Source organism: Lotus japonicus, chromosome 1 (assembly GCF_012489685.1).
Source record: "Lotus japonicus ecotype B-129 chromosome 1, LjGifu_v1.2".
Lineage (NCBI taxonomy): Eukaryota > Viridiplantae > Streptophyta > Magnoliopsida > Fabales > Fabaceae > Lotus > Lotus japonicus.
The window spans coordinates 101,733,760-101,756,804 of record NC_080041.1 but is presented as its reverse complement, the minus strand read 5'-3'; the positions used below and the strand labels follow the sequence as shown (position 1 = coordinate 101,756,804).

Here is a 23,045-nt window from a genome sequence, read left to right as displayed (position 1 = left end):
TATCTCTTATATAATTTCTCTTCTGTAAATTGTGATTTTTAATTGTGAGACGTTAAAAATAATTTACAATTAGAGACATGAGTAAAATCAAAACAATAAACTTTAAATTGAAAAATAACTTGCAATCACTACAACAAATTTGCCATATAGCCACGGACATCTTTAGTGACAGTGGTAAAAAGTGTGGGTATAAGCAACATATACTAACGGACATATTTTAAACCGTGGGTATAAGTACTGTATACCAACGGGAACTTATTACCATCACTAATTCTTTTTAGTGACAGATACACAACTATAGGTATAGGTGTTTTATATACCCACAAAATCTTTCTTTTTATCGCTAGATGTTTTACTGATACCTTAATTTTTTTAACTCTGGCCCTTCTTTTGTTTCCCGGAAATTCTCTCTCAAATTTCATTTCCCTCCCATAATGTGTTCATCCCTTAACCCTAACCACGCTGTCACTCAATTTCATCATCGCTCCTGGCCTCGCTCCTGGTCGCCATCTTCACCGATCTGTCTTCTCCGCGGTGGACTCCGGCGACCGTCGCCATCTCGTCGTTCAACCAAACCTCCATCTTCATGAGTTTGAGCCTTTGGGTAGCAGGTTCTCATGGCTCCGCCCTAGCCATAGTGGATGTTGGACTCATTCACTAGGAGAGGGGCGAGAAGCTCAAGGCCCTCCATTTCCATCCCAAGGCTGCTGAGCTTGGAAACCCTTTCGAACAATGCAATTTAGGGATTTCGTAACTCCAAGGGTTTACACTGACTCTTCCACACAGTAGAACCTTCCATTTTTATGCCATTTTTTGCTCAATTTTCTATCGTGTTGTTGATGTTCCTTTTACTGATCTTGTCCAGGTTATTTCTTCAAACAAGAATGTCAGGTACATGTCTCTGTTGATTTTTGTTTCATTATTTTTGTTGCTGTTGGTTTTATCTTTCCATTTCTCCTCTGTTTATGAGATGCTCTTATGTGATATGACTTACTATCATTTTTTTTGCTTTTAGAAGAGATGGAAAAAGCTAATTAGAAACTAGGATGCAAATAGAAGAACGTGAAGCCTTTGATTGTTCACGGAGGCAAATTCTTACTTGAATGTACAGTTTTAGCAATTCTTGGGTATGTGGAACACCTGCACTACAATTCATAATACATGAATGATTTTGATCTTACAACTAGTGAATTTATCTTATAATAGGAGGTAGTTGAAAATTTTGTCTTGATTTTGTCTTATAGGAAGAGAGAGTAATGCTAGTGATATGGGAAAAAAGGGGAGTTAGTTTGCTGCAATCAAGAAGGTTTTCACACACTGCCCAAGTGGAAGGTAGGTAGTTAATGCAAATTCCTTCCTATCTATAAAGAAAAATGTGAAATTTTGGTTATGTTGTTGTTTTTGGTTATGTTTTTCATTTGGCATCTTCATCAGATGTCTAACCTGTTCTGTTTGGATGCTTGTTTGTGAATGTCATAATTGATTCTTCACTTTCAAAATCAACATTTTAGTGTTTGGATATTTTCTTTGACAATGAGTTCTAGCTCGAAAATCAATTTTGGGATGAAACTATAAAACCTTAGCTTCAGCAATGGATAATAATCAATTGTAGGAGTAGGATTTCACAACCTCACCTTAGGAAAATCACTTTCCTAGTAATTGTATTATATATTTGAAAATTTACTACTTCATTTTCAACTCACTTTATCACAGTCAATTGTAACCAAATCAGTTATCACACTACTGATCCAAAAATGCAAAGAGGATAGGGTCACTGTGAATAAATTTGTTGAAAATCTAGTGACAGTGAACTGTTATGGACAGATCTGTGGCAGAATTAAAAATTTCATTCTTTTGGTTTACAAGCATTATAGATGTATTATGATGTTTCACATCTTAAAACACATCTGTAAAATATAAATTAGGTTCCTCATAACTAGTAACAGATTATTAGAAATATTGCAAATTTATCTAGGAAGTTACTTGTCATTCATCCAACCACTCTAACATTATATTGCTTTCTGCATTAGTTTTAAGATATTATGCCTCTTTTCTCTGAACTTTAAAGCAGGAAGCAACATCTACATGATGATGTTTATTTTATGTGTAAGCTAGTGTTTGCATAACTCTTACTTTAAAGTTACAGCAAGTTTTGCTCCAATTTGAACTTGTTTGAGTTTCTACGCATCTGATATATCTAATCATTTTTATCAATATAGTAGGATTCAGATAGTAAAAACTCAAAAGAGAAGAAGAAGTGATAGGAAAACAAAGGCATGGAGAGACCAATTCTTTCATCCCCATCTTCAGGGAGCCAAGTAGCATTGAGAAAATAGTTGGGGACTTTGAAAGAGAGCAACAACAGAACCAATATGCCTCAGCTACTAAAATCCAGGCTGTTTATAGAGGTTATATGGTAAGCTTTTATGTTTTTCTTGTGAATGCCTTGTTTTCTCAATTTAGGCCTTTAAAACAGTACCCTTAGAGACATGTTATGAAACTAAATTAGAAACCATACAATGAAAAGAAGTATTTAATATATTAAAAATCTACATAGCATTGTGATAGAATCCAGCAAAATCTGATAATGTTGATTATGTGTTGAATTTGTAAACTGACATGTCCTTATGCATTTAATATGCAGGATGCCCAAAGTGCCATAAATGATATGACAGGTTAGACATTTTATTATCTCCCATGCTGTTTGTTCCTTGCTTCTATAATCTTGAAATTCTTACATAATAATCTTCATGTTTTTTGTCTATCAATTAGATAATATGGTCTTTAAAAATTTAATTCTCAGGATATTAATATTTGGGGGAATGTTTATCCAATGCTTGTGGCTCTTCCTTACCTTCACCAAAGCAATGGTTGTGTTATTATCAATGCATCAATTGCAAGCCTTTACCAAGATGAGTTTATATGGTGTAAGTATAATAGTTTATGCATTAAGTTTGTCATTCTCTGTTTTCTTTATGATTCTCTGTTCTATTGCCTTTGGTACAACTTGGCTTAGGAATTTCCAAAGGCTAATGGGATTGGATTCAGATTGAAATCGTCTACAAGTGATATTTTTTAGTTAGCTACCAACTTATTTTTTCAAATTGGGTTGTTATTCATGCTATTGGGAAAAAAGCAAATTACCCTATATTTTGAGTTACTTTATGTAAGCTTTGTTATGTTGTTTTCTAGAATAAAGTAGTATTAAGTTTTATCTGATGCTTAGATATGCTTATGTTTGATATGTTTACATTATTTTGATGTTAATTGTTTTTGAAAACTTGTACAATTGCAGCGGTTAGAAGCCGCTGCTAAAAAACATTTTTTTGTAGTGCTAATACCTATACCAACGGAAGAAGTCGTAGGTATATCTCGAAGTATTTTCCTACGGCTTCAAAACGGTCACTATAGGATATACCGACGAAAATTTATCCATGGGTATAGCGAATTAAAAACCACGAAATGAGATGTCCGTCGGTAAAGGTTTTTTGGGTTATACCCACGGTTTTAAACCCTTTACCGATAGTTTTCTGCCGTTGGTATATGGCAAATTTGTTGTAGTGAATTAGATGTTGGGTTTTCTTGTCAAGCATATAAATTTTTAATTTGAAAAAAAGAAAAGAAAAACTGGTAGCCACACCTAGCCTTCAAGTAGATCCATCCATGGTCCCCATTAATAGACATTTGGCTTATCTAAAGAAAACGTGTTGTATTACATTATATAATGCGAGATGCTGGGGTCCCCGGGTTTAGAGTGCAGACAAACATATACTCCCTCTGTTCCTAAATAACTGATACTATTTTGGTTATTTTGTTGTTCCTATATAGCTGATACTTTTAAAGTTTCAAGAGAGCATTAATTCTTCTTTACCAAGTGTACCCTTCATTTATTGGTGGTTGAAAAATTGAAAAGTTAGAATTAATAAGAGAAATAAATGGTGTAACTGGAAGTTAGATAATAATTTTAGTAAAACAAGAATATTAATTGTTATCTCTTAATACTTGTGCAACAACCTTAGAGCATCTCCAATGGTAGTATCTAATATTAAATAAATACTTATATAAGTATCTATGACCATTGAAGTACATATTCAATTCCAACATGACAAAAATGAGTATGTGAGAATAAATATTCTACACCAGACTTGAAAAGTGAGCTTGTATTTATTACAAGCACTTACAATTAATTAAAATGAAGATAAATAATAAAATATAAAAATTTGATATTGATGGTGGGATCCACGATAGAAACTTTTAAGAGTTGTTGGGCTGGAGTAAAAAGTTAGTAAAGTGGTGTAGATGATGTGGATTATAGGAAATTGTAAAAAATGAAGTGTAGATATTTTAGTGAGTATGATGGATGTAGATACTCTTAAAATATTAGTTATATAGAAACGGAGGGAGTAATATATTGGACATATACGTTTTTGATTTCACTAGTATTTAATGTTCGGCGTTATACAGTTAGCCAGCAATCTTTGTTGATGACCGGTGAACATATCTCAGAGTACTCCAAGTTTTGTCTCTAGAGCATTTATTCTTCCAACATTGAATTGAAGCACTTTGAAAATTAATACGACTTTGTCGAACGTGGATAAAGAAAAATATAATTCATAAATTAATGGAGTTTCTTAACAAATAATTTTAGCGTGTAAATGATAATTGTTAGTAATGTTAGTAAGTTAGTCTTTTCTCAGGATTCGAACCTTGACCCTTCATCTCTCTAACTCTTATGACTCATAGTTCTTACTACTTGAGTTAACCATAAGAAACAATTCCAACGTATAAGTATCATACTTATATCATAAATAACATCTCCATATATAGTTTGTGAGTACGTGGACTAATTTTAACATGATCTGCAATAAAGTTGCCTAATATAACTTTGTCTGAAATGAAGCTAAGCTTTCTTTTTTATTTTTTAGATCGGAAGATAAAAGCCAAACTTTCTTAATGTGTGAAAAGCAATTAACATATTTAGACTTTTTTATAAAATCGCTAGCTGGATGTTTTACACAAATTGTTAAATGGAAATAAATGTAGCTATGTAAATAAAGTTGACCATAGAATTTGTAGCCATGTAAATGAACTTTGTAACTTAAAAAATATTGTTGCAAAAAGAATCTAACTTGTTTACATCCCCAAATTTATTTGACTGTGACACCTCAATTTCTACCTGTAGGTGATCTGTATTCTTTCACTCTTGCACAACCTAGCTAGTTCTTATATTAATAAAACTAGTTGTACAATTTTCAAACCAAACTATAACACATTACTGCAGACCGGGGCCAAGCCATCAAAACAAAGGTTTTAGGTTTCTAAAAAACAATTTTTTACTAAGTAAAAAAAAACCTCCGAATTTTTTTTACTAAGTAAAAAAGGCCCCAAAATTTTTAATAAATAAATATTTCTTTAGGTAAAAATGCCTCACATTAAATTTTGCTTTAGACCTTGTTTAGTGTTGGGCTGACCCTAATTACTGTAACAAGACAACTCTATCACGTGTTTCCCGTTTCTGTTTTGTCCTTACTCTATACTCTTTTCAATTCTCCTCTATATATTGTTCCATTTCCCCTCAATTCTCATGTATCAACAAAGCTTCAGAGGATTTGCAGGTTTTTAAATTTCTCTGATTTCAAACCTACTATATATGTTAAGCACTATGGAACTAGAGGAGCAAATTACAGAACCTGTTAGTCCTATGGGGCAATACTTCAACAGCTCTGTGCTGCGCATATACATAATTGGAGTTTTGGAATTTGAAGTTCCCATACATGACTTGCAAACCATGTCTCTTCTTCAACATGTTTTCCTTCCTATCAATCCACGCTTCTCTTCCATCATGGTTCTCTTAATTTCCATCAAGCTATTAAGTTTTGTTCCATATATATATATATATATATAAGTTTTGCCTTGGATCTTCTGTTGCGCACATCTTAGTTTGTTTATGGGTCATAATACATAGAGATACATTTGATGTCACGAACATCCTTCAAACATATTATTTTGTGGTGGTTTTTAAGTCACACTATGTAATGTCCAAAGGATGTACAGGAAAATGTATGTCTATCAATAATTTTATTTGTTTAATTTGTTATGAAAATGATTTTTATAGATTCGTATAATGCAAACATCCAACACAATTCTGAATGGAAAAAAAAGAAGAGATATAATATATGTTATAATTAAAAGTGATAAAAAATTGAGAATATGTACTATTTGCATGTTTAAGTATAATTACTAAATTTGTTATCAAGTTAGATCACATATTTTTGCAATTATCAATTTCACAAGGTTAATTTGATCTTTGACATGCATTATATTGTTCACAGAATCAAGAGAAAAATGGAGAGAAAAGTTGGAAGCAAGTTGAAGTAAACTTGAAAGACCATGTTAAAACCCCTATATTCCCTGAAGGCAAAACAGTGGAATACTATGACAAGTTTTTTCTTGATTATTTGTCAACCATATCAGTGGAGCAACTACCACAAGAGAGACCATTATGGCAAATTCATATGATCAATTATCCTACAAATAATGCATCAGGCACAGTAATCTTTAAGCTTCACCATGCACTTGGAGATGGATACTCTCTCATGGGTGCACTTCTTTCTTGTTTACAAAGAGTGGATGATCCTTCTCTCCCTTTGTCATTTCCCTCTCTCAAACCATCAAAAACAGAGTCTTTAAGCAAAAGAAGGTTTTCTTGGATGTTGTCCTCTGCTTTCAACACTGCTTCAGATTTTGCGTGGAGTGTTGTGAAGAGTAGCATCCTTAATGATGATAAGACACCAATAAGAGCAGGAGATGAAGGATCGGATTTTCAACCAATTTCTATATCAAACTTGGCATTCTCCATTGACCAAATCAAGGACATCAAGTCCAAACTTGGAGTGGTAACATTGCTTTTTTTTTTCCAATATAATTTTCTTTGACATTTTCAACCGTCCGTGACTCTTTAATAATTCACCTGCTCCTTTTTAATTCAACTACTCGAGAATATGTCACAATATTTATGTGGAAGTCTAGACTAACTACTTAGGTAGGGAGGCATAGAAGATAAAGTGAGTTGGAAATGAGATGAAAGAAAAAATAGGTGAGAATGAATCAAACCTCTAATAATTTTATGTGTACATTAATATACACTACAAGAAGTTAGTGAAATACTGATGGAAAATTGTTGACCGCCTAAGAACCGTTGCAAAAGGAGTTACATTTTGTAGGATTTGTCTAGCATTCATCACTTATGCTAGTGGTGAATGTAAACATTGCTACTAAATTGTTACGAATTAGTTATGAGAATAGCTAATTCGCAACTACTTGATAGATAGTTTTCAAGCAACTATTTTACTGTGATTTTGTCAAGTTGCGAACTTTATTTCACATGCTTATAAATCTTACGCTTACAAGTTAAAAGCGGTGTACGGATACACCACAAAATTGGTGACGCTAGAGAAAGCTGATTTCTTAAGCCAAAAATGATGCATCGAATCAATTAAGCAATTTAGTATTTGCAAATTAATGACATTTGTTTTCTTATATGATTTTGTGCAATTGCAGACTGTAAACGACGTGGTCACTGGAATTGTGCTTTATGGAACTCGTTTATACATGCAAGACATGGACTCCAAATCAAAGACATCAAACTCCACAGCATTGGTATTGCTAAACACAAGAAACATTGAAGGTTACCAGTCAATTGGAGACATGCTCAACACCAAAACCGGTGGTCCATGGGGCAATAAAATTTCCTTCTTGCATGTACCAATTCCAAAATTAAGTGAAACCAGAATTTCAAACCCTCTAGAATTCATTCGGGAGACACATAACATCATCAAAAGGAAGAAGCAATCTTTAGCTGTTGCACTCACCGGGACACTTTTGGACATAGAAGGAAAATTTAGGGGACAAGAGGTTAGTTGGATTTGGCTCAACTGAATTTGATAATCTCATAATCATATTACAGTCATGACTAATTATAAAGATACAAATTGTTCAGAGACACGCAGCAGACACTTACTTTTTCTCTCTAACTCTCTTTTTTACGTATATCAGATCAATTATTCATATTTATTCACCTTCTTTCTCACTTGTAGTGTTTGTTAGATGTCTGCATTATGCGAATGTTTGCAAATCATTTTTCATCATATTATTTATGATTACAGTGAACATAAATACATATAAGCTCTTTAATTTTAAAATGCTACAAGCAATCGATGGTTATAAATGTTGGTTCTTGTCATGGTGGCAGAAAGTAGCTAAACACCTACGTGGGACACTAACGAAGTCAAGTGCAGTGATATCCACCTTGGTTGGGCCGGTACAACAAATGTCTTTGGCTAATCATCCTGTGAAAGGCTTGTACTTCACATTGGCTGGTGGACCAGAGGTACCATGAATTCCCTTTCTATATTCAATTAGCGAATCATCATATATGTTATCTTTGGATATCTGTTGGCACGACTAAACGTTAACATTCACTCTAAGGCAAATAGTGAACTGGACGCTAAACTCTTCTAATAGATCTGAAGAAAGTTCACGTTTCACTCAACTGGTAAAAATTTGGATTGAAATGATAATGGTGGCTTGACTTGGATTGGATTTGGATTTGGTTGGGTTGGAGGAAAATAATATTGATTTCCCTTTCCTTGAGGGGGAAAAAGTGTGATAACAATAATGAAAATCAGAAAGGACATTTAAGAAGTTTTCTTGTTTATTTTCCTTAAGAAGAAAAGTCTTGGTATTTTGAAGTTGGAACTAGCTATATACATTAGCACTGCTAACATTCAATTTTTTTGGTTGCAGAGTCTTGTCATTTCAATGATGAGCTATATGGGAGTGATAAGAGTTACCCTCAAAACGGAAAAAGACTTCATAGATGAACAAAAATTGAAGTCATGCATTCAAGGTGCATTTGAGACAATACTCAAAGCAACAAGGGAAATTCCTGTAGAAACCAAATAAACATTAGTGTGCTTCTCACCAATGAGAATATTTTTTTTTTACATGCAGTAAGAAGTTAAACATCATGTATTTTATTTGGATCCTCAGAATTGTTTATTACAATCTTTTTATAATTTTCGCCACTATTTCTTAATGCCTAAATTATTTAGATAGTTTGTTCTGTGTATGCTTTGAAAATTAATGAAGCCTACTTATAACTTTTAAGTTTAGATGTGTAGTAGTTATCTCTGAGAAGATTGCTGCTACCTCATGTAGTTATATAATAAAAGAAACCGATAACCAAAGGAAAACGAAAGTATAAACGGCCCCATAAATTTCATAGTATGGTAAAAATGATTTGTGCACATCCACACAATGCAGACATATTAGCCTTGCCACAAACAATTAGATATAACTTGACATATGGTAGCTAGCTAGAACTAAATTCAAAGTTGGTTAAAATGAATAGCACCCATATTAGCGTTGCCACAATACAAGTTAAGACAGAAAGTTTAACATTCCGATTTGATAACTGGCCTTCACGGTAATAACATGAGTCTTTTCAATGCGCTTTGTTCTCACTCACGCATTTTTCGGGAAAACTTCCCAGGATGTCACTCATCATAATATTGCTCCAAGGCAAGCACACTTAACCTTGGAGTTATGCATCTTGTTGTTATGAGTAGTACCAATCAAATCTTTTATGTCCTCCTCAACTGTACCTATACAATCTCGGAATACCTCGTGTTCGGGTGCGAGATCGACTCATTCATGTGTCCCTCCGCCTAGAAGCCTGCCAGGAGCCGCTCCTTGTCCGTGCCTCACTACACGGGGATCACTCCCCACCCTCGTCGGCCCTGGGTGTCACAGAAAGGTTACTACATAGACGTGATAATCAAACAATGGGATTTTCCTCTTCTCCTTCAACCTTCTTCTGTCCTCCTTCTTGTTTGAATGAACCAACATATGTCATATTTTTTGTCATCCTCTAACTGTACACTTGGTCCTTCACTCCTTCCCCTTCCATCATCATCTCTTCTGACACTCTTGCTATTCCCTTCCATCATTTTCCATCATTTCTCCTGTAGACTTATGGGAAAGGACAAGTGGTAATCCAAAAAAATAAAAGATGACCTATAACATCACATGGGACAACCCAAAGCTAGGCACAAAAAATGAATAGGATGTACCAGCTAGGACAAGTTGGGCCAAAAAATAATGGGAACAAAAACAAAAAAAGTTCTCTTAGGAAAGGGGAGATGAACAACCAACCATGGAAGCTTGTCGGAGCTAAGGGGCGAAGTGATTGGTGGCTGGTCAGAGATTGCACAGCGAGCGGTGGGACACTGAGCCGTGGCCGGAGCTACGGCGGCGAAGCGACCGAAAGTGAGGACGGTGGAGGTGCTTTGTTCTGAACTCTAGGTTTGATGCAAAGGTGGAGAAGGATTCATGGTTATTGAGGCAAGCTTGCCTCTTATTTATCCTTTTGTTGATGCAAGTTTGCTTCTTCCTCCTTTCACCTCTGACGAATGATGGGAGTGAGTTGGTGGTGGTAGCGTATGGAATGAGAGGAAAAGTGAGATGGGAGTGTAGTTGGTAGTGGGTGTGATTAGGTGAGGAATAGAATAGCCGTTGGATTAGAAGTTGGAATCAATGGCTCAGATTGAAAGTTTTCTTAGGAATAGTGATTTCATGAGTCTCTAATAAAGATATAGTAGATATCTGGCAGATATAAATTGCTCTCATGACAAATATAGATTTTTTGGGGGATACTATTATGGGAAGTTTATGACAACAACTATCTTGGGAATACATTTTTTTTTTTAACTTGAACTCTCTAATATTAGAGAACACGTTTACTTCTTCAAATGTATCTTCGTAGTTCTTAGTCACTGATAAAGTTTACTAGTAATTTTTTCTTGTAGCTTATTAAGGATGTGAATGTTATTGTTGCTGTTGAAGCTATCCATGCAATTGGTAATCTGCCTCATTGAAACCCATTGTTTCTGTCTTCTCATTTTCTTTTTCATGTTTTTACTAGTAATAATGTTTCACAACATTGAAGAGCAGCAGAACTTCAACGCCGCCATGAGCAGATCAATTTGCAGAACTGGTGGATCTTTAAAATGATTCTGGACAAATCAATGATACATGTGAGGGGCCAAGCTAAATGAGAAGAAAGTTAATTATGCATAAATATTATACAACCTTTATCTATCATAGTTATGTTACCTATGCCTCCTGAGTTGATTTACAGCTCTGGAATGTAGTATCAGCATCAATAAAAAGGGATTCTTTGTGTAGAGCTCATGTTGGTACCTTGGAATTATGAGATTGTGCCATGAAAACTGCAAGCAAATTGCAAAGGCATTGATGAGTATTAAAACCCTGAAGTGAGCTATCTCACTTGTGGGCTGAAGAAAACAACAAAATCAAGCTGTTAGTTTTTGAAGCAGTACCACTACCAGCACGAGGGAAGAAGAGGATGAGGTGAGGGTGTAGGTTCTTGAGCATAAAATCCAAGAAGAGGTAAGCTATATAGAGAGGAAAATAAAACTTTTGAGAAAAGGGGGGAAACACTACACATAGAGAATGGTAGAGAACAAACCATTAGGGCCTAGGGGCACGTTTTATAATTGTAGCAGCATGCATATTTACAATTTGCTCTGATACGTATCGCATTTCACCTTCCTCTGCTTTTACCATCAACAAATTAAAACCAAGTTCAGTGTAAGAAAAGCTTGGGCGAATGTTGTTCTTTAAAATTTAAAGCAGTGCCTGCACCAGGGTTATTATCAGGGCAGTTCAGCTTATAAAATGAATTGTTCCTCTCTTCATTTCATCACACTACTATTCTATTCATGAAGAACCAAAATAACATTTTTTTTCCATTGTTAAATTCATTGGGAAAATTGTTCCTTATAAGCTATTATGCACTGCCATTTTATTTATTCTGTCTGAACGTTTGCAGCTGTATAATGCTGACAGAATACAGAAGATTGGATTTCATTCATTGATGTACAAAATTCCATTGCACGGGTGGAATTTAATTAAAAAGCGAAGACTTGTCTATGATTATAAGAATTTAAGGGATGATATATGATTTTCTTCACAAAAAAATAGCACATAGCAGAGCCTTATTATTTCATCCTGTATCAAATTGCAAAACTCTCAAATATTTATGTTGATTAATTTATGTGCATAGGCACAATGCTTCAAAAGGAACTAGACTGCAAAGGCTCTATTGCCATGTTAGTAGTCTAGTCCAAATGTCCAACAACATAAAAACTTAAAGGCTTAATTTCTTTAAAGGAATAAAGGTAAGGAAAATATTGCTGACATTTGAAATTTTAGGCTGCCAAACCACAATTATAAAGATAAATTCATTGCTATCCTCTTCAAAAATAGATGCTTCAAAAAGTATTTATGTCCACTGTACAGGTATTCTCGAAAATAATTGAATCAGGCCTTAGATGTTTCATTTCAAAATGTCTTCTATCACCCATCTTGGGGAAACTGTTCACTCACTTTAGCTTCCCCAAAACCCAAGAAACAAAGAAAGTCTCAGTCCTAATCCCAAAATTGAATTGCAGATCTGGTATTACCAGACCAAAAGCAGCATTAAATTAGGGATATGATTTGCTAAAATAAAACTTGTGCATAATTGTCTAGCAAAATACATTTTGCTATTGACAGAAAACTAGCATGCTAAAGTTGTGCAATAATCTAATCATCATGATAAGACAGGGTGCACCATACAATCACCACCTTGCAAATTCTTTAATCAAAGCTAAACTTGGAATGCACATAACTTGAATTTAACATGTATAATTGAATCTGCAATGTCTTGCAACATAGTACCAGCAACCTACCTAATACAATCATTTTATAACTCTAGTTAAAACTGCTGTATAAAATTTGGTAAAAAAGCAGAACATAGGCTGAGTTAAACTTAGTAAGGACCTGGTTGTTACTGGCATGCCAAATGCAATGAGCTGGACTCCATAGTTATAAATAAATGAGGTATAATCTGTCTCCCAGAGATCAAGTAAGGAAGCCATAGTAAAAACTTAGAAACAGTCATTTTCTAGTTCATATTTTGAAAGCATTACATATTCAACATAGACAATAGGAAAAAAAATTGACACCACCCAATGAACCAAAATAAAATCTCAAGCATAGAATGAAACTTGTATCCCATTCTCTGCACAATGACATGCACTAGTTCACTTTTCTGTTTTTGTTTTTTAAAGAAAACGGAATTGCATCGTGTCATCAAAGGAGGAGGTACCATTCATGAGTGAAGTTCTAATTTCAAAGTTCCCTCATAAGTGATAATAAAATAGGTCACAAGGCCCCCTCATTAGAGCTATGGCGACAGCTAAGGAGGTCCTCATGAGAGCTACGCCTACTAATCAAAGACTAAACCACAAAATTAATCCTAAATGATGCTAGAGCCTTGTGTTAAAGAGGCTGTACAAACTCTCATTTTTTATTGCTATTATGTCATCTATTAAAAGATAAATTAGATTCACTCCTTCAGTTCAAAACTTCAAATTTCTTCAAGTATTGAAAGAAAGCATCAAACAGACGTTCTAAACAATTCTTTCCAACACATGAAACGCACAACACAATTGATCTAGTGGCACTAATCTAAATTGAGTGTTTGCGGTGAGCACAATAATTTATGAAGATGTATAAGTTACCTGATAAACATAACTTTATGAAGTTACATAACAATTTGTGGAGATAAATTTGGTCAAAGTCTTCATTAAATGCGGATAGCACCAACATCAATTTGATATTTCGACTTCAATAGTTGACAATTCTAAATGACACTGAGTTTTTGAGCCATGAGCTGCTGCAATGTAATTTCACGTAAAGGAATGCTTAATGGTGCTAGATGTGAAAGAAGATATTGAGACACACATCTCATTGTTGGTCAAGATGACGGATTGGGATTTAAGCACGAAAATGTTACTATGGCAACCTGAACTATGTCATCTAAAACATTCATCTTTGGTGCTGGAAGGCGTGGGTCTAGTATTTCACATAATGTGATGCCTTCATTTGATGTTGATTGAAGGGCTGATAGTATTTCCTTAGGATGCCTTCCCACTAAAGTTTCAAGTGCCACCACTCTGAAGCTATAGACATCACACTTTTTGCTCACAGCCATAGTATAGGCAAGCTCTGCATTCATCATATTAACATGAACCGATTAAGGCTTAGATACAAATAGTTGAAGACTAACAATGAGCTTTACCCTGCTTATTTTTTTACTTCCCTTCTTGTGAGGAAAACAAGGTTGGAACAGAAACTTGACTTGGTAATAAGAAATGTCACTGCAAACATCCTTGTTCCCTCTTAGATCATAACCAGAGACACCATCTGGAATGGAACCCTTCAAATAATTATAGGACATGTCCACATAATCGACATGATAGAGAAAACCGGGAACTGCTCCGGTGAGATTATTGCAGCTGAGATCCAAATAGGTCAGCTTCCGCAAATATCCATCCTGTGGTGGTACATTACCACTGAGCAGGTTGTGACCGAGGTCGATCCTGACAAGGGTACTATGTTCCCACTAACAGAATTGTTATTCAGTTTGAACACTTGAAGCTCAGTTAATCGATGAAGATCAGAAGGGAAGTAACCGACGAGAAGATTTTGCGAAACGTGAAGCTCTTCTAATAGGGTGAAATTTGCCACTGAAGCAGGCAAGGTGCCACTAATGGAATTCCTATGTAGCCTCATTGATCGCAACTTGGTAAATTGACCTAAATTAGAAGGTAGCGAACCAACTAATCGATTATTGGAAATGCCTAAATCTTCCAAATGTGTGAGATTTGTAAATTGTAATTGAACTAGGCACACTAATTCTGTTATAAGATAGGTCTTATGTAATGAGATTTTTCAGAAACCCTATCTCACTAGGAATGGAACCTGGAATATTGTTGCTAAACAAGCTTAAGTGTTGTAACAAACTCAAATTTGCTAGTGAAGAAGGTAATTCACCTGCAAGTAAATTGTAAGAGAGATCAATATAAGAGAGTTTGGTGAGAGTACCAATTTCTAGTGGAATTGAACCTCGCAATTTTACTTCACTGAGAATGAATTTTTCTAAATTGTTGAATGCAGAGAGGTTGAGTGTTGCGAAATGAAAACCTGATTCAGGATGAAAAGGCATTTTGGTGATTTCGGTTATACTTCCAGCGTTATGGTGCCACGCCATTGACAGCAATGAGAGATGTTGAAATCTGGATCAGAGGTGTTGCACCATCCACTGCTGAGTATAGCGTTTGCTTCTAGTTGAAGCTGAGATGGTGGTGAAGATGCAGCTTGTAACGCTGCAACTCAGTTACCAAAATCATGCAATAAATGAGAAAAAGGTGGAGCATGAAACAAGACTGCATTATTTCTAAGCGATAACAGCCTCTCCAATACAAGGTTTTTAGTTCATATGGTTAAGAATTTAGTTTTTTTTGAAAATAAGAATTCTTATAGTAACCATTGCATGGTATGACGTGGAGTACTTAGTTCTTACAAATAAGAACTAGGTTTTTATATAAGAAGTTTTACTTTTTTGAGTTCTTAGCATAAAAAATTAATTTTTTATCTCTCATTGATTTAATTTAAATATTGAATTAACATTTAAATTTAAATCAAAATTATATGAAAATAAAAAATATTAATATAATGATATTGTGAGACCAAATGAATAATGCTAATTGGAGCATATTTTTAATTCCAACATGGTTAGAGCATCTCCAATGGTAGTATCTAATGTGAAATACATACTCATATGTATCTATTACCAATGGAGTACATATTCAATTCCAACATGGCAAAGATGAGTATGTGAGAATAGATGCTCTACACTAGACTTGAAAGTGAGTTTGTATTTATTACAAGCACTTATAATTAATATAATTAGATTAAAATGAAGATAAATAATAAAATATACAAATGTAATGTTGATGGTGGAATCAACTATAGAAACTTTTAAGAGTTGTTGGGTTGGAGTAAAAAGTTAGTAAAGTGGTATAGATGATGTGACATTATGAGAAATTGTAAAAAATGAAGTGTAGATATTTTAGTGAGTGTAATGGATGTAGATGCTCTTAGTGAGAGTATGTGAGAGTAGAAACTCAATTTTGTCATGAAAAGTGTGTATGCATTTATTATTGCTTAATGTAAAAGGTTTAAATAAAACTTGCAATTAATAAAATAATTTTTTTATATAAACTTTTAAGAGTTCTTGGGTTGGAGTAAAAATAAATAAAATGATGTTGCATTATTGAGAGTTGTAAAAAGTGAAATGTAAATACTTTAGTGAATATCATGGTTAAAGATGCTCTAAAAACTCATGGTTGGAGCAAAATCTGCATAGAGTTGCTAAGCACATGTGGCAGTACGAGCCCACATGAATAATGCTAAGAACTAAAAACTAAAAACTAGCATTGAAGAGGAAAATGAAATGTTTTGGGTGTGCAGAGGCAGAGTATCTATGAGTGATCAATGTGCTCCCTTCTCGGCCAGTGTTTGATTCACACGCACCCCAATTCACCCCATACAAGCTCCGCATTCACTGCACCAGACATTTTGGGTTTACAAGAAATGCTTCTGAAAAGCTAATGGTAAACTCAGATGTTCAAGAACAATGAAGAAATATTGCTAAGAGATCGGTTAGAATGAATTCAGGAATATCAGCAAAGTTTCTTAGCTTCTTTCTTCTATCTTCAGTCCTTATATACTCCAAGGCATTTGATGTAGTCGTTGCTAGGGTTTTGCCCGTTAGAGTGGCAATCTTGTAATATGAGACTGCTAGACTGAACGAGGTAGGTGGCGGGCAGGCTATGACTGTACGATGTGTACTATGACAGCGACCTGTCCTTTCACCAGCTGACTTATGATCTGGGGTGCTTCAGATGGACGTTGGTGAAGCTTCTGATCATAGTCACACGGAAGCTTGGATCCTCTGACCTTGCAACTTCTGCTTCTTGGCATGTTCCTCAGAACTTCTGAATGTCAGAGCTAGAATAGTTTGGGTCTTCAGAGCCAACTTCTTGCAGGTCTTCAGAACTTGAGTCTTCTACTTCTGGACCGTTCCTACTGGAACATCTGGTCTTCAGAACTTCTGATTCCGGTTCTTCAGAACCTCTTGAGAGCTTCTATCTTCAAAACTTCTGAAGGATTTGCCACTGTTCTGAGCGAACATGGTAAGCTTTAGAACTCTCTTTTGGTTACCCTTGGGTCTTTATCTTCTGATTGAATAAGCTTGGGTCAGAATCAGAACTTGTTTGTCACAACTAAAAAAGACAAACGTTAGGGTACCACAATTGTTCATCATCACAAACCTTAATTGTAATCATCAAAATATAGAGATGCAACCACTGATCAAACCTTGATCTTACAACAAGGAGTTTAAAAAATACATAGAAGACAGTTCTTTTTCAAAAAATAACTGATTATGTCACGAAATAATTAATGAAAAATGGATCAATAAGTTAAACATATTTCTATTAAATGAATGGAACATAATATGATATATCATCTCAAGCATCTTATTTAATTTGGACTAAAAGAAAAGCTCTGATTTTTTCAGCAACACATGCATATAACTTGCACCATTATCAACTAATTTGTTATGTATGCTACCTTCTCATATCAATCATATGTATCATTAATATCAGTGTAAATTCTCTTCCCTCCCCTGAAAGGTGCTTAAATTAAAAGCTCCTCCTTTAATTTTGTTTTAAAACCTACACCACTCTTCTCTTAGAGAAGCTTAAATTACTTTTTTCCCCTCTTATTTCAAAACCTATACTCCCTCCCTAAGAGATAAATACATATGACACTTTAGTATAGTTTATTTAATGAATCTTTTAATGGTCTAAATGATTATGAATGAGTCTCCACACACAAAAAATCTTTTCTTTATTTTTTTTTTTTGGAAAACAGAAGATTTTATTAATGAGGAAAACAAAACAGGAAACAGATACAAAAACAGTACATGAAACAAAACAGAAGAACAAAGAGCTAGTATGAGGCAACATTGAGGCCCCAATAGAAGAACATAGGAACAGAACATAAACACAGGATAAATCAAAACCATCTCTAACTAACAGCCACCGAGCATGACAGAAAGACGCCAGAGAAGGTGATCTGAAACAGCACACCAACAGTCACGCCGGCCAGCGAAGATAGCAGGGAATTAGCGAATTTTTAAACACTTTAATATTTATTTTATGAACTTCTAAACGTCATAAAAAATATTTATTTCATCTTTAAAATGTCCTATAATTGATATTAGAAAATTAAAATTATATAATAATGGTGATACAATCGTAAGTAAAGGAAATAAATACACATAAGAATCTATTCATAAGATAATGGATAGAAATGTAAGATATATTAGAGAAGTGTAGGTCTTAAGGTAAGAGGGGAGTAGAATGTAATTTAAACGTCTCTCACGGGACAGTTATGTAGGTTTTGAAATAAGAGAGGAGGAGAGTGTAATTTAAGCATCTCTTAAAGGAGTAATTTACTCTTAACATTAGTATTAGGCTTGTTTTTGTCAGGGTTTTTATTATAGCTGGAGCATGCATGACCTTCCCATAGTATATAGTTTATTAATGCCCATTTGCTTGCAGAACACGCCTTGTTTCCTCACATAATGAACTTTAGACATAAATAGAATATATATATTTATGTGCACTTATTGTATGCTACAAATTGATGTCAATTTAATTTGTTACAAGCTTGTAAGCTATGTCCTTTTTATATGTTTTCTTTTCTTCATACCTGCAAGTTAAGACAACCTAGCTCTGGTCTAATATTCAACATTGTCCATATATATTTTACTGTTAGCGTAGCTGGAAAAACCAGCAAATTTGTCCTATATCTAAAAATCATATGATGGTAAATGCAATGAGCTGGACTCCATAGTTATAAATAAATGAGGTATAATCTGTCTCCCAGAGATCAAGTAAGGAAGCCATAGTAAAAACTTAGAAACAGTCATTTTCTAGTTCATATTTTGAAAGCATTACATATTCAACATAGACAATAGGAAAAAAAATTGACACCACCCAATGAACCAAAATAAAATCTCAAGCATAGAATGAAACTTGTATCCCATTCTCTGCACAATGACATGCACTAGTTCACTTTTCTGTTTTTGTTTTTTAAAGAAAACGGAATTGCATCGTGTCATCAAAGGAGGAGGTACCATTCATGAGTGAAGTTCTAATTTCAAAGTTCCCTCATAAGTGATAATAAAATAGGTCACAAGGCCCCCTCATTAGAGCTATGGCGACAGCTAAGGAGGTCCTCATGAGAGCTACGCCTACTAATCAAAGACTAAACCACAAAATTAATCCTAAATGATGCTAGAGCCTTGTGTTAAAGAGGCTGTACAAACTCTCATTTTTTATTGCTATTATGTCATCTATTAAAAGATAAATTAGATTCACTCCTTCAGTTCAAAACTTCAAATTTCTTCAAGTATTGAAAGAAAGCATCAAACAGACGTTCTAAACAATTCTTTCCAACACATGAAACGCACAACACAATTGATCTAGTGGCACTAATCTAAATTGAGTGTTTGCGGTGAGCACAATAATTTATGAAGATGTATAAGTTACCTGATAAACATAACTTTATGAAGTTACATAACAATTTGTGGAGATAAATTTGGTCAAAGTCTTCATTAAATGCGGATAGCACCAACATCAATTTGATATTTCGACTTCAATAGTTGACAATTCTAAATGACACTGAGTTTTTGAGCCATGAGCTGCTGCAATGTAATTTCACGTAAAGGAATGCTTAATGGTGCTAGATGTGAAAGAAGATATTGAGACACACATCTCATTGTTGGTCAAGATGACGGATTGGGATTTAAGCACGAAAATGTTACTATGGCAACCTGAACTATGTCATCTAAAACATTCATCTTTGGTGCTGGAAGGCGTGGGTCTAGTATTTCACATAATGTGATGCCTTCATTTGATGTTGATTGAAGGGCTGATAGTATTTCCTTAGGATGCCTTCCCACTAAAGTTTCAAGTGCCACCACTCTGAAGCTATAGACATCACACTTTTTGCTCACAGCCATAGTATAGGCAAGCTCTGCATTCATCATATTAACATGAACCGATTAAGGCTTAGATACAAATAGTTGAAGACTAACAATGAGCTTTACCCTGCTTATTTTTTTACTTCCCTTCTTGTGAGGAAAACAAGGTTGGAACAGAAACTTGACTTGGTAATAAGAAATGTCACTGCAAACATCCTTGTTCCCTCTTAGATCATAACCAGAGACACCATCTGGAATGGAACCCTTCAAATAATTATAGGACATGTCCACATAATCGACATGATAGAGAAAACCGGGAACTGCTCCGGTGAGATTATTGCAGCTGAGATCCAAATAGGTCAGCTTCCGCAAATATCCATCCTGTGGTGGTACATTACCACTGAGCAGGTTGTGACCGAGGTCGATCCTGACAAGGGTACTATGTTCCCACTAACAGAATTGTTATTCAGTTTGAACACTTGAAGCTCAGTTAATCGATGAAGATCAGAAGGGAAGTAACCGACGAGAAGATTTTGCGAAACGTGAAGCTCTTCTAATAGGGTGAAATTTGCCACTGAAGCAGGCAAGGTGCCACTAATGGAATTCCTATGTAGCCTCATTGATCGCAACTTGGTAAATTGACCTAAATTAGAAGGTAGCGAACCAACTAATCGATTATTGGAAATGCCTAAATCTTCCAAATGTGTGAGATTTGTAAATTGTAATTGAACTAGGCACACTAATTCTGTTATAAGATAGGTCTTATGTAATGAGATTTTTCAGAAACCCTATCTCACTAGGAATGGAACCTGGAATATTGTTGCTAAACAAGCTTAAGTGTTGTAACAAACTCAAATTTGCTAGTGAAGAAGGTAATTCACCTGCAAGTAAATTGTAAGAGAGATCAATATAAGAGAGTTTGGTGAGAGTACCAATTTCTAGTGGAATTGAACCTCGCAATTTTACTTCACTGAGAATGAATTTTTCTAAATTGTTGAATGCAGAGAGGTTGAGTGTTGCGAAATGAAAACCTGATTCAGGATGAAAAGGCATTTTGGTGATTTCGGTTATACTTCCAGCGTTATGGTGCCACGCCATTGACAGCAATGAGAGATGTTGAAATCTGGATCAGAGGTGTTGCACCATCCACTGCTGAGTATAGCGTTTGCTTCTAGTTGAAGCTGAGATGGTGGTGAAGATGCAGCTTGTAACGCTGCAACTCAGTTACCAAAATCATGCAATAAATGAGAAAAAGGTGGAGCATGAAACAAGACTGCATTATTTCTAAGCGATAACAGCCTCTCCAATACAAGGTTTTTAGTTCATATGGTTAAGAATTTAGTTTTTTTTGAAAATAAGAATTCTTATAGTAACCATTGCATGGTATGACGTGGAGTACTTAGTTCTTACAAATAAGAACTAGGTTTTTATATAAGAAGTTTTACTTTTTTGAGTTCTTAGCATAAAAAATTAATTTTTTATCTCTCATTGATTTAATTTAAATATTGAATTAACATTTAAATTTAAATCAAAATTATATGAAAATAAAAAATATTAATATAATGATATTGTGAGACCAAATGAATAATGCTAATTGGAGCATATTTTTAATTCCAACATGGTTAGAGCATCTCCAATGGTAGTATCTAATGTGAAATACATACTCATATGTATCTATTACCAATGGAGTACATATTCAATTCCAACATGGCAAAGATGAGTATGTGAGAATAGATGCTCTACACTAGACTTGAAAGTGAGTTTGTATTTATTACAAGCACTTATAATTAATATAATTAGATTAAAATGAAGATAAATAATAAAATATACAAATGTAATGTTGATGGTGGAATCAACTATAGAAACTTTTAAGAGTTGTTGGGTTGGAGTAAAAAGTTAGTAAAGTGGTATAGATGATGTGACATTATGAGAAATTGTAAAAAATGAAGTGTAGATATTTTAGTGAGTGTGATGGATGTAGATGCTCTTAGTGAGAGTATGTGAGAGTAGAAACTCAATTTAGTCATGAAAAGTGTGTATGCATTTATTATTGCTTAATGTAAAAGGTTTAAATAAAACTTGCAATTAATAAAATAATTTTTTTATATAAACTTTTAAGAGTTCTTGGGTTGGAGTAAAAATAAATAAAATGATGTTGCATTATTGAGAGTTGTAAAAAGTGAAATGTAAATACTTTAGTGAATATCATGGTTAAAGATGCTCTAAAAACTCATGGTTGGAGCAAAATCTGCATAGAGTTGCTAAGCACATGTGGCAGTACGAGCCCACATGAATAATGCTAAGAACTAAAAACTAAAAACTAGCATTGAAGAGGAAAATGAAATGTTTTGGGTGTGCAGAGGCAGAGTATCTATGAGTGATCAATGTGCTCCCTTCTCGGCCAGTGTTTGATTCACACGCACCCCAATTCACCCCATACAAGCTCCGCATTCACTGCACCAGACATTTTGGGTTTACAAGAAATGCTTCTGAAAAGCTAATGGTAAACTCAGATGTTCAAGAACAATGAAGAAATATTGCTAAGAGATCGGTTAGAATGAATTCAGGAATATCAGCAAAGTTTCTTAGCTTCTTTCTTCTATCTTCAGTCCTTATATACTCCAAGGCATTTGATGTAGTCGTTGCTAGGGTTTTGCCCGTTAGAGTGGCAATCTTGTAATATGAGACTGCTAGACTGAACGAGGTAGGTGGCGGGCAGGCTATGACTGTACGATGTGTACTATGACAGCGACCTGTCCTTTCACCAGCTGACTTATGATCTGGGGTGCTTCAGATGGACGTTGGTGAAGCTTCTGATCATAGTCACACGGAAGCTTGGATCCTCTGACCTTGCAACTTCTGCTTCTTGGCATGTTCCTCAGAACTTCTGAATGTCAGAGCTAGAATAGTTTGGGTCTTCAGAGCCAACTTCTTGTAGGTCTTCAGAACTTGAGTCTTCTACTTCTGGACCGTTCCTACTGGAACATCTGGTCTTCAGAACTTCTGATTCCGGTTC

General features: G+C 34.7%; 3 protein-coding genes and 1 long non-coding RNA gene across 12 annotated transcripts; 2 read left to right on the top strand and 2 right to left on the bottom strand.

The window, feature by feature from the left end:
• Positions 1 to 342: 342 nt before the first annotated feature.
• LOC130728501 (uncharacterized) lies at positions 343 to 3,219 on the top strand. Of its 5 annotated transcripts, none has more exons than XR_009015693.1 (7): positions 344 to 762; positions 866 to 891; positions 1,019 to 1,127; positions 1,245 to 1,332; positions 2,220 to 2,416; positions 2,645 to 2,675; positions 2,804 to 3,219. It is a non-coding gene; the product is annotated as an uncharacterized LOC130728501 (long non-coding RNA). The 5 variants fall into 5 exon arrangements; XR_009015692.1 differs by having other exon boundaries at positions 1,016 to 1,127; XR_009015694.1 differs by having other exon boundaries at positions 343 to 891; positions 2,223 to 2,416.
• A 2,382-nt stretch (positions 3,220 to 5,601) lies between these two features.
• On the top strand, positions 5,602 to 9,102 carry LOC130728497 (wax ester synthase/diacylglycerol acyltransferase 7-like). The gene is made up of 5 exons (XM_057579998.1): positions 5,602 to 5,845; positions 6,333 to 6,896; positions 7,561 to 7,914; positions 8,252 to 8,389; positions 8,806 to 9,102. The coding sequence occupies exons 1-5, from the start codon at positions 5,651 to 5,653 to the stop codon at positions 8,962 to 8,964; spliced, it is 1,410 nt and encodes a 469-aa protein (XP_057435981.1). The 5' UTR covers positions 5,602 to 5,650; the 3' UTR covers positions 8,965 to 9,102.
• Positions 9,103 to 9,256: 154 nt separating this feature from the next.
• Positions 9,257 to 15,361, bottom strand: LOC130728499 (probable leucine-rich repeat receptor-like protein kinase At1g35710). Of its 3 annotated transcripts, XR_009015688.1 has the most exons (4): positions 15,115 to 15,361; positions 11,403 to 14,964; positions 11,176 to 11,291; positions 9,257 to 11,075 (listed from the first exon to the last, which is right to left on the bottom strand). XR_009015688.1 is itself a non-coding variant. In XM_057580000.1 (2 exons), the coding sequence occupies exons 1-2, from the start codon at positions 15,179 to 15,181 to the stop codon at positions 13,886 to 13,888; spliced, it is 318 nt and encodes a 105-aa protein (XP_057435983.1). In that variant the 5' UTR covers positions 15,182 to 15,361; the 3' UTR covers positions 13,593 to 13,885. The 3 variants fall into 3 exon arrangements, 1 of the variants encoding a protein (XP_057435983.1); XR_009015689.1 differs by lacking the exon at positions 11,403 to 14,964; XM_057580000.1 differs by lacking the exons at positions 9,257 to 11,075; positions 11,176 to 11,291 and having other exon boundaries at positions 13,593 to 14,136.
• An 857-nt stretch (positions 15,362 to 16,218) lies between these two features.
• On the bottom strand, positions 16,219 to 21,307 carry LOC130728498 (probable leucine-rich repeat receptor-like protein kinase At1g35710). 3 transcript variants are annotated; one of them, XR_009015687.1, is made up of 2 exons: positions 21,061 to 21,307; positions 16,219 to 17,258 (listed from the first exon to the last, which is right to left on the bottom strand). XR_009015687.1 is itself a non-coding variant. In XM_057579999.1 (2 exons), exons 1-2 carry the CDS (start codon positions 21,125 to 21,127, stop codon positions 19,832 to 19,834), a joined length of 318 nt encoding a protein of 105 aa, XP_057435982.1. In that variant the 5' UTR covers positions 21,128 to 21,307; the 3' UTR covers positions 19,539 to 19,831. The 3 variants fall into 3 exon arrangements, 1 of the variants encoding a protein (XP_057435982.1); XR_009015686.1 differs by lacking the exon at positions 16,219 to 17,258 and adding an exon at positions 19,539 to 20,910; XM_057579999.1 differs by lacking the exon at positions 16,219 to 17,258 and adding an exon at positions 19,539 to 20,082.
• Between the last annotated feature and the right edge of the window lie 1,738 nt (positions 21,308 to 23,045).

What these genes read in the sequence shown, in the direction of transcription:
- LOC130728497 (XM_057579998.1), top strand. Translation starts at nt 5,651, where the DNA reads ATGTTAAGCACTATGGAACTAGAGGAGCAAATTACAGAACCTGTTAGT. An exon ending in TCAAGTCCAAACTTGGAGTG is followed by an intron (nt 6,897 to 7,560) that starts GTAACATTGCTT and finishes GTGCAATTGCAG; the next exon opens with ACTGTAAACGACGTGGTCAC. An exon ending in CATTGGCTGGTGGACCAGAG is followed by an intron (nt 8,390 to 8,805) that starts GTACCATGAATT and finishes TTTTGGTTGCAG; the next exon opens with AGTCTTGTCATTTCAATGAT.
- LOC130728499 (XM_057580000.1), bottom strand. Translation starts at nt 15,181, where the DNA reads ATGGCGTGGCACCATAACGCTGGAAGTATAACCGAAATCACCAAAATG. An exon ending in GCCTTTTCATCCTGAATCAG is followed by an intron (nt 14,137 to 15,114) that starts GTTTTCATTTCG and finishes TGATGAATGCAG; the next exon opens with AGCTTGCCTATACTATGGCT.
- LOC130728498 (XM_057579999.1), bottom strand. Translation starts at nt 21,127, where the DNA reads ATGGCGTGGCACCATAACGCTGGAAGTATAACCGAAATCACCAAAATG. An exon ending in GCCTTTTCATCCTGAATCAG is followed by an intron (nt 20,083 to 21,060) that starts GTTTTCATTTCG and finishes TGATGAATGCAG; the next exon opens with AGCTTGCCTATACTATGGCT.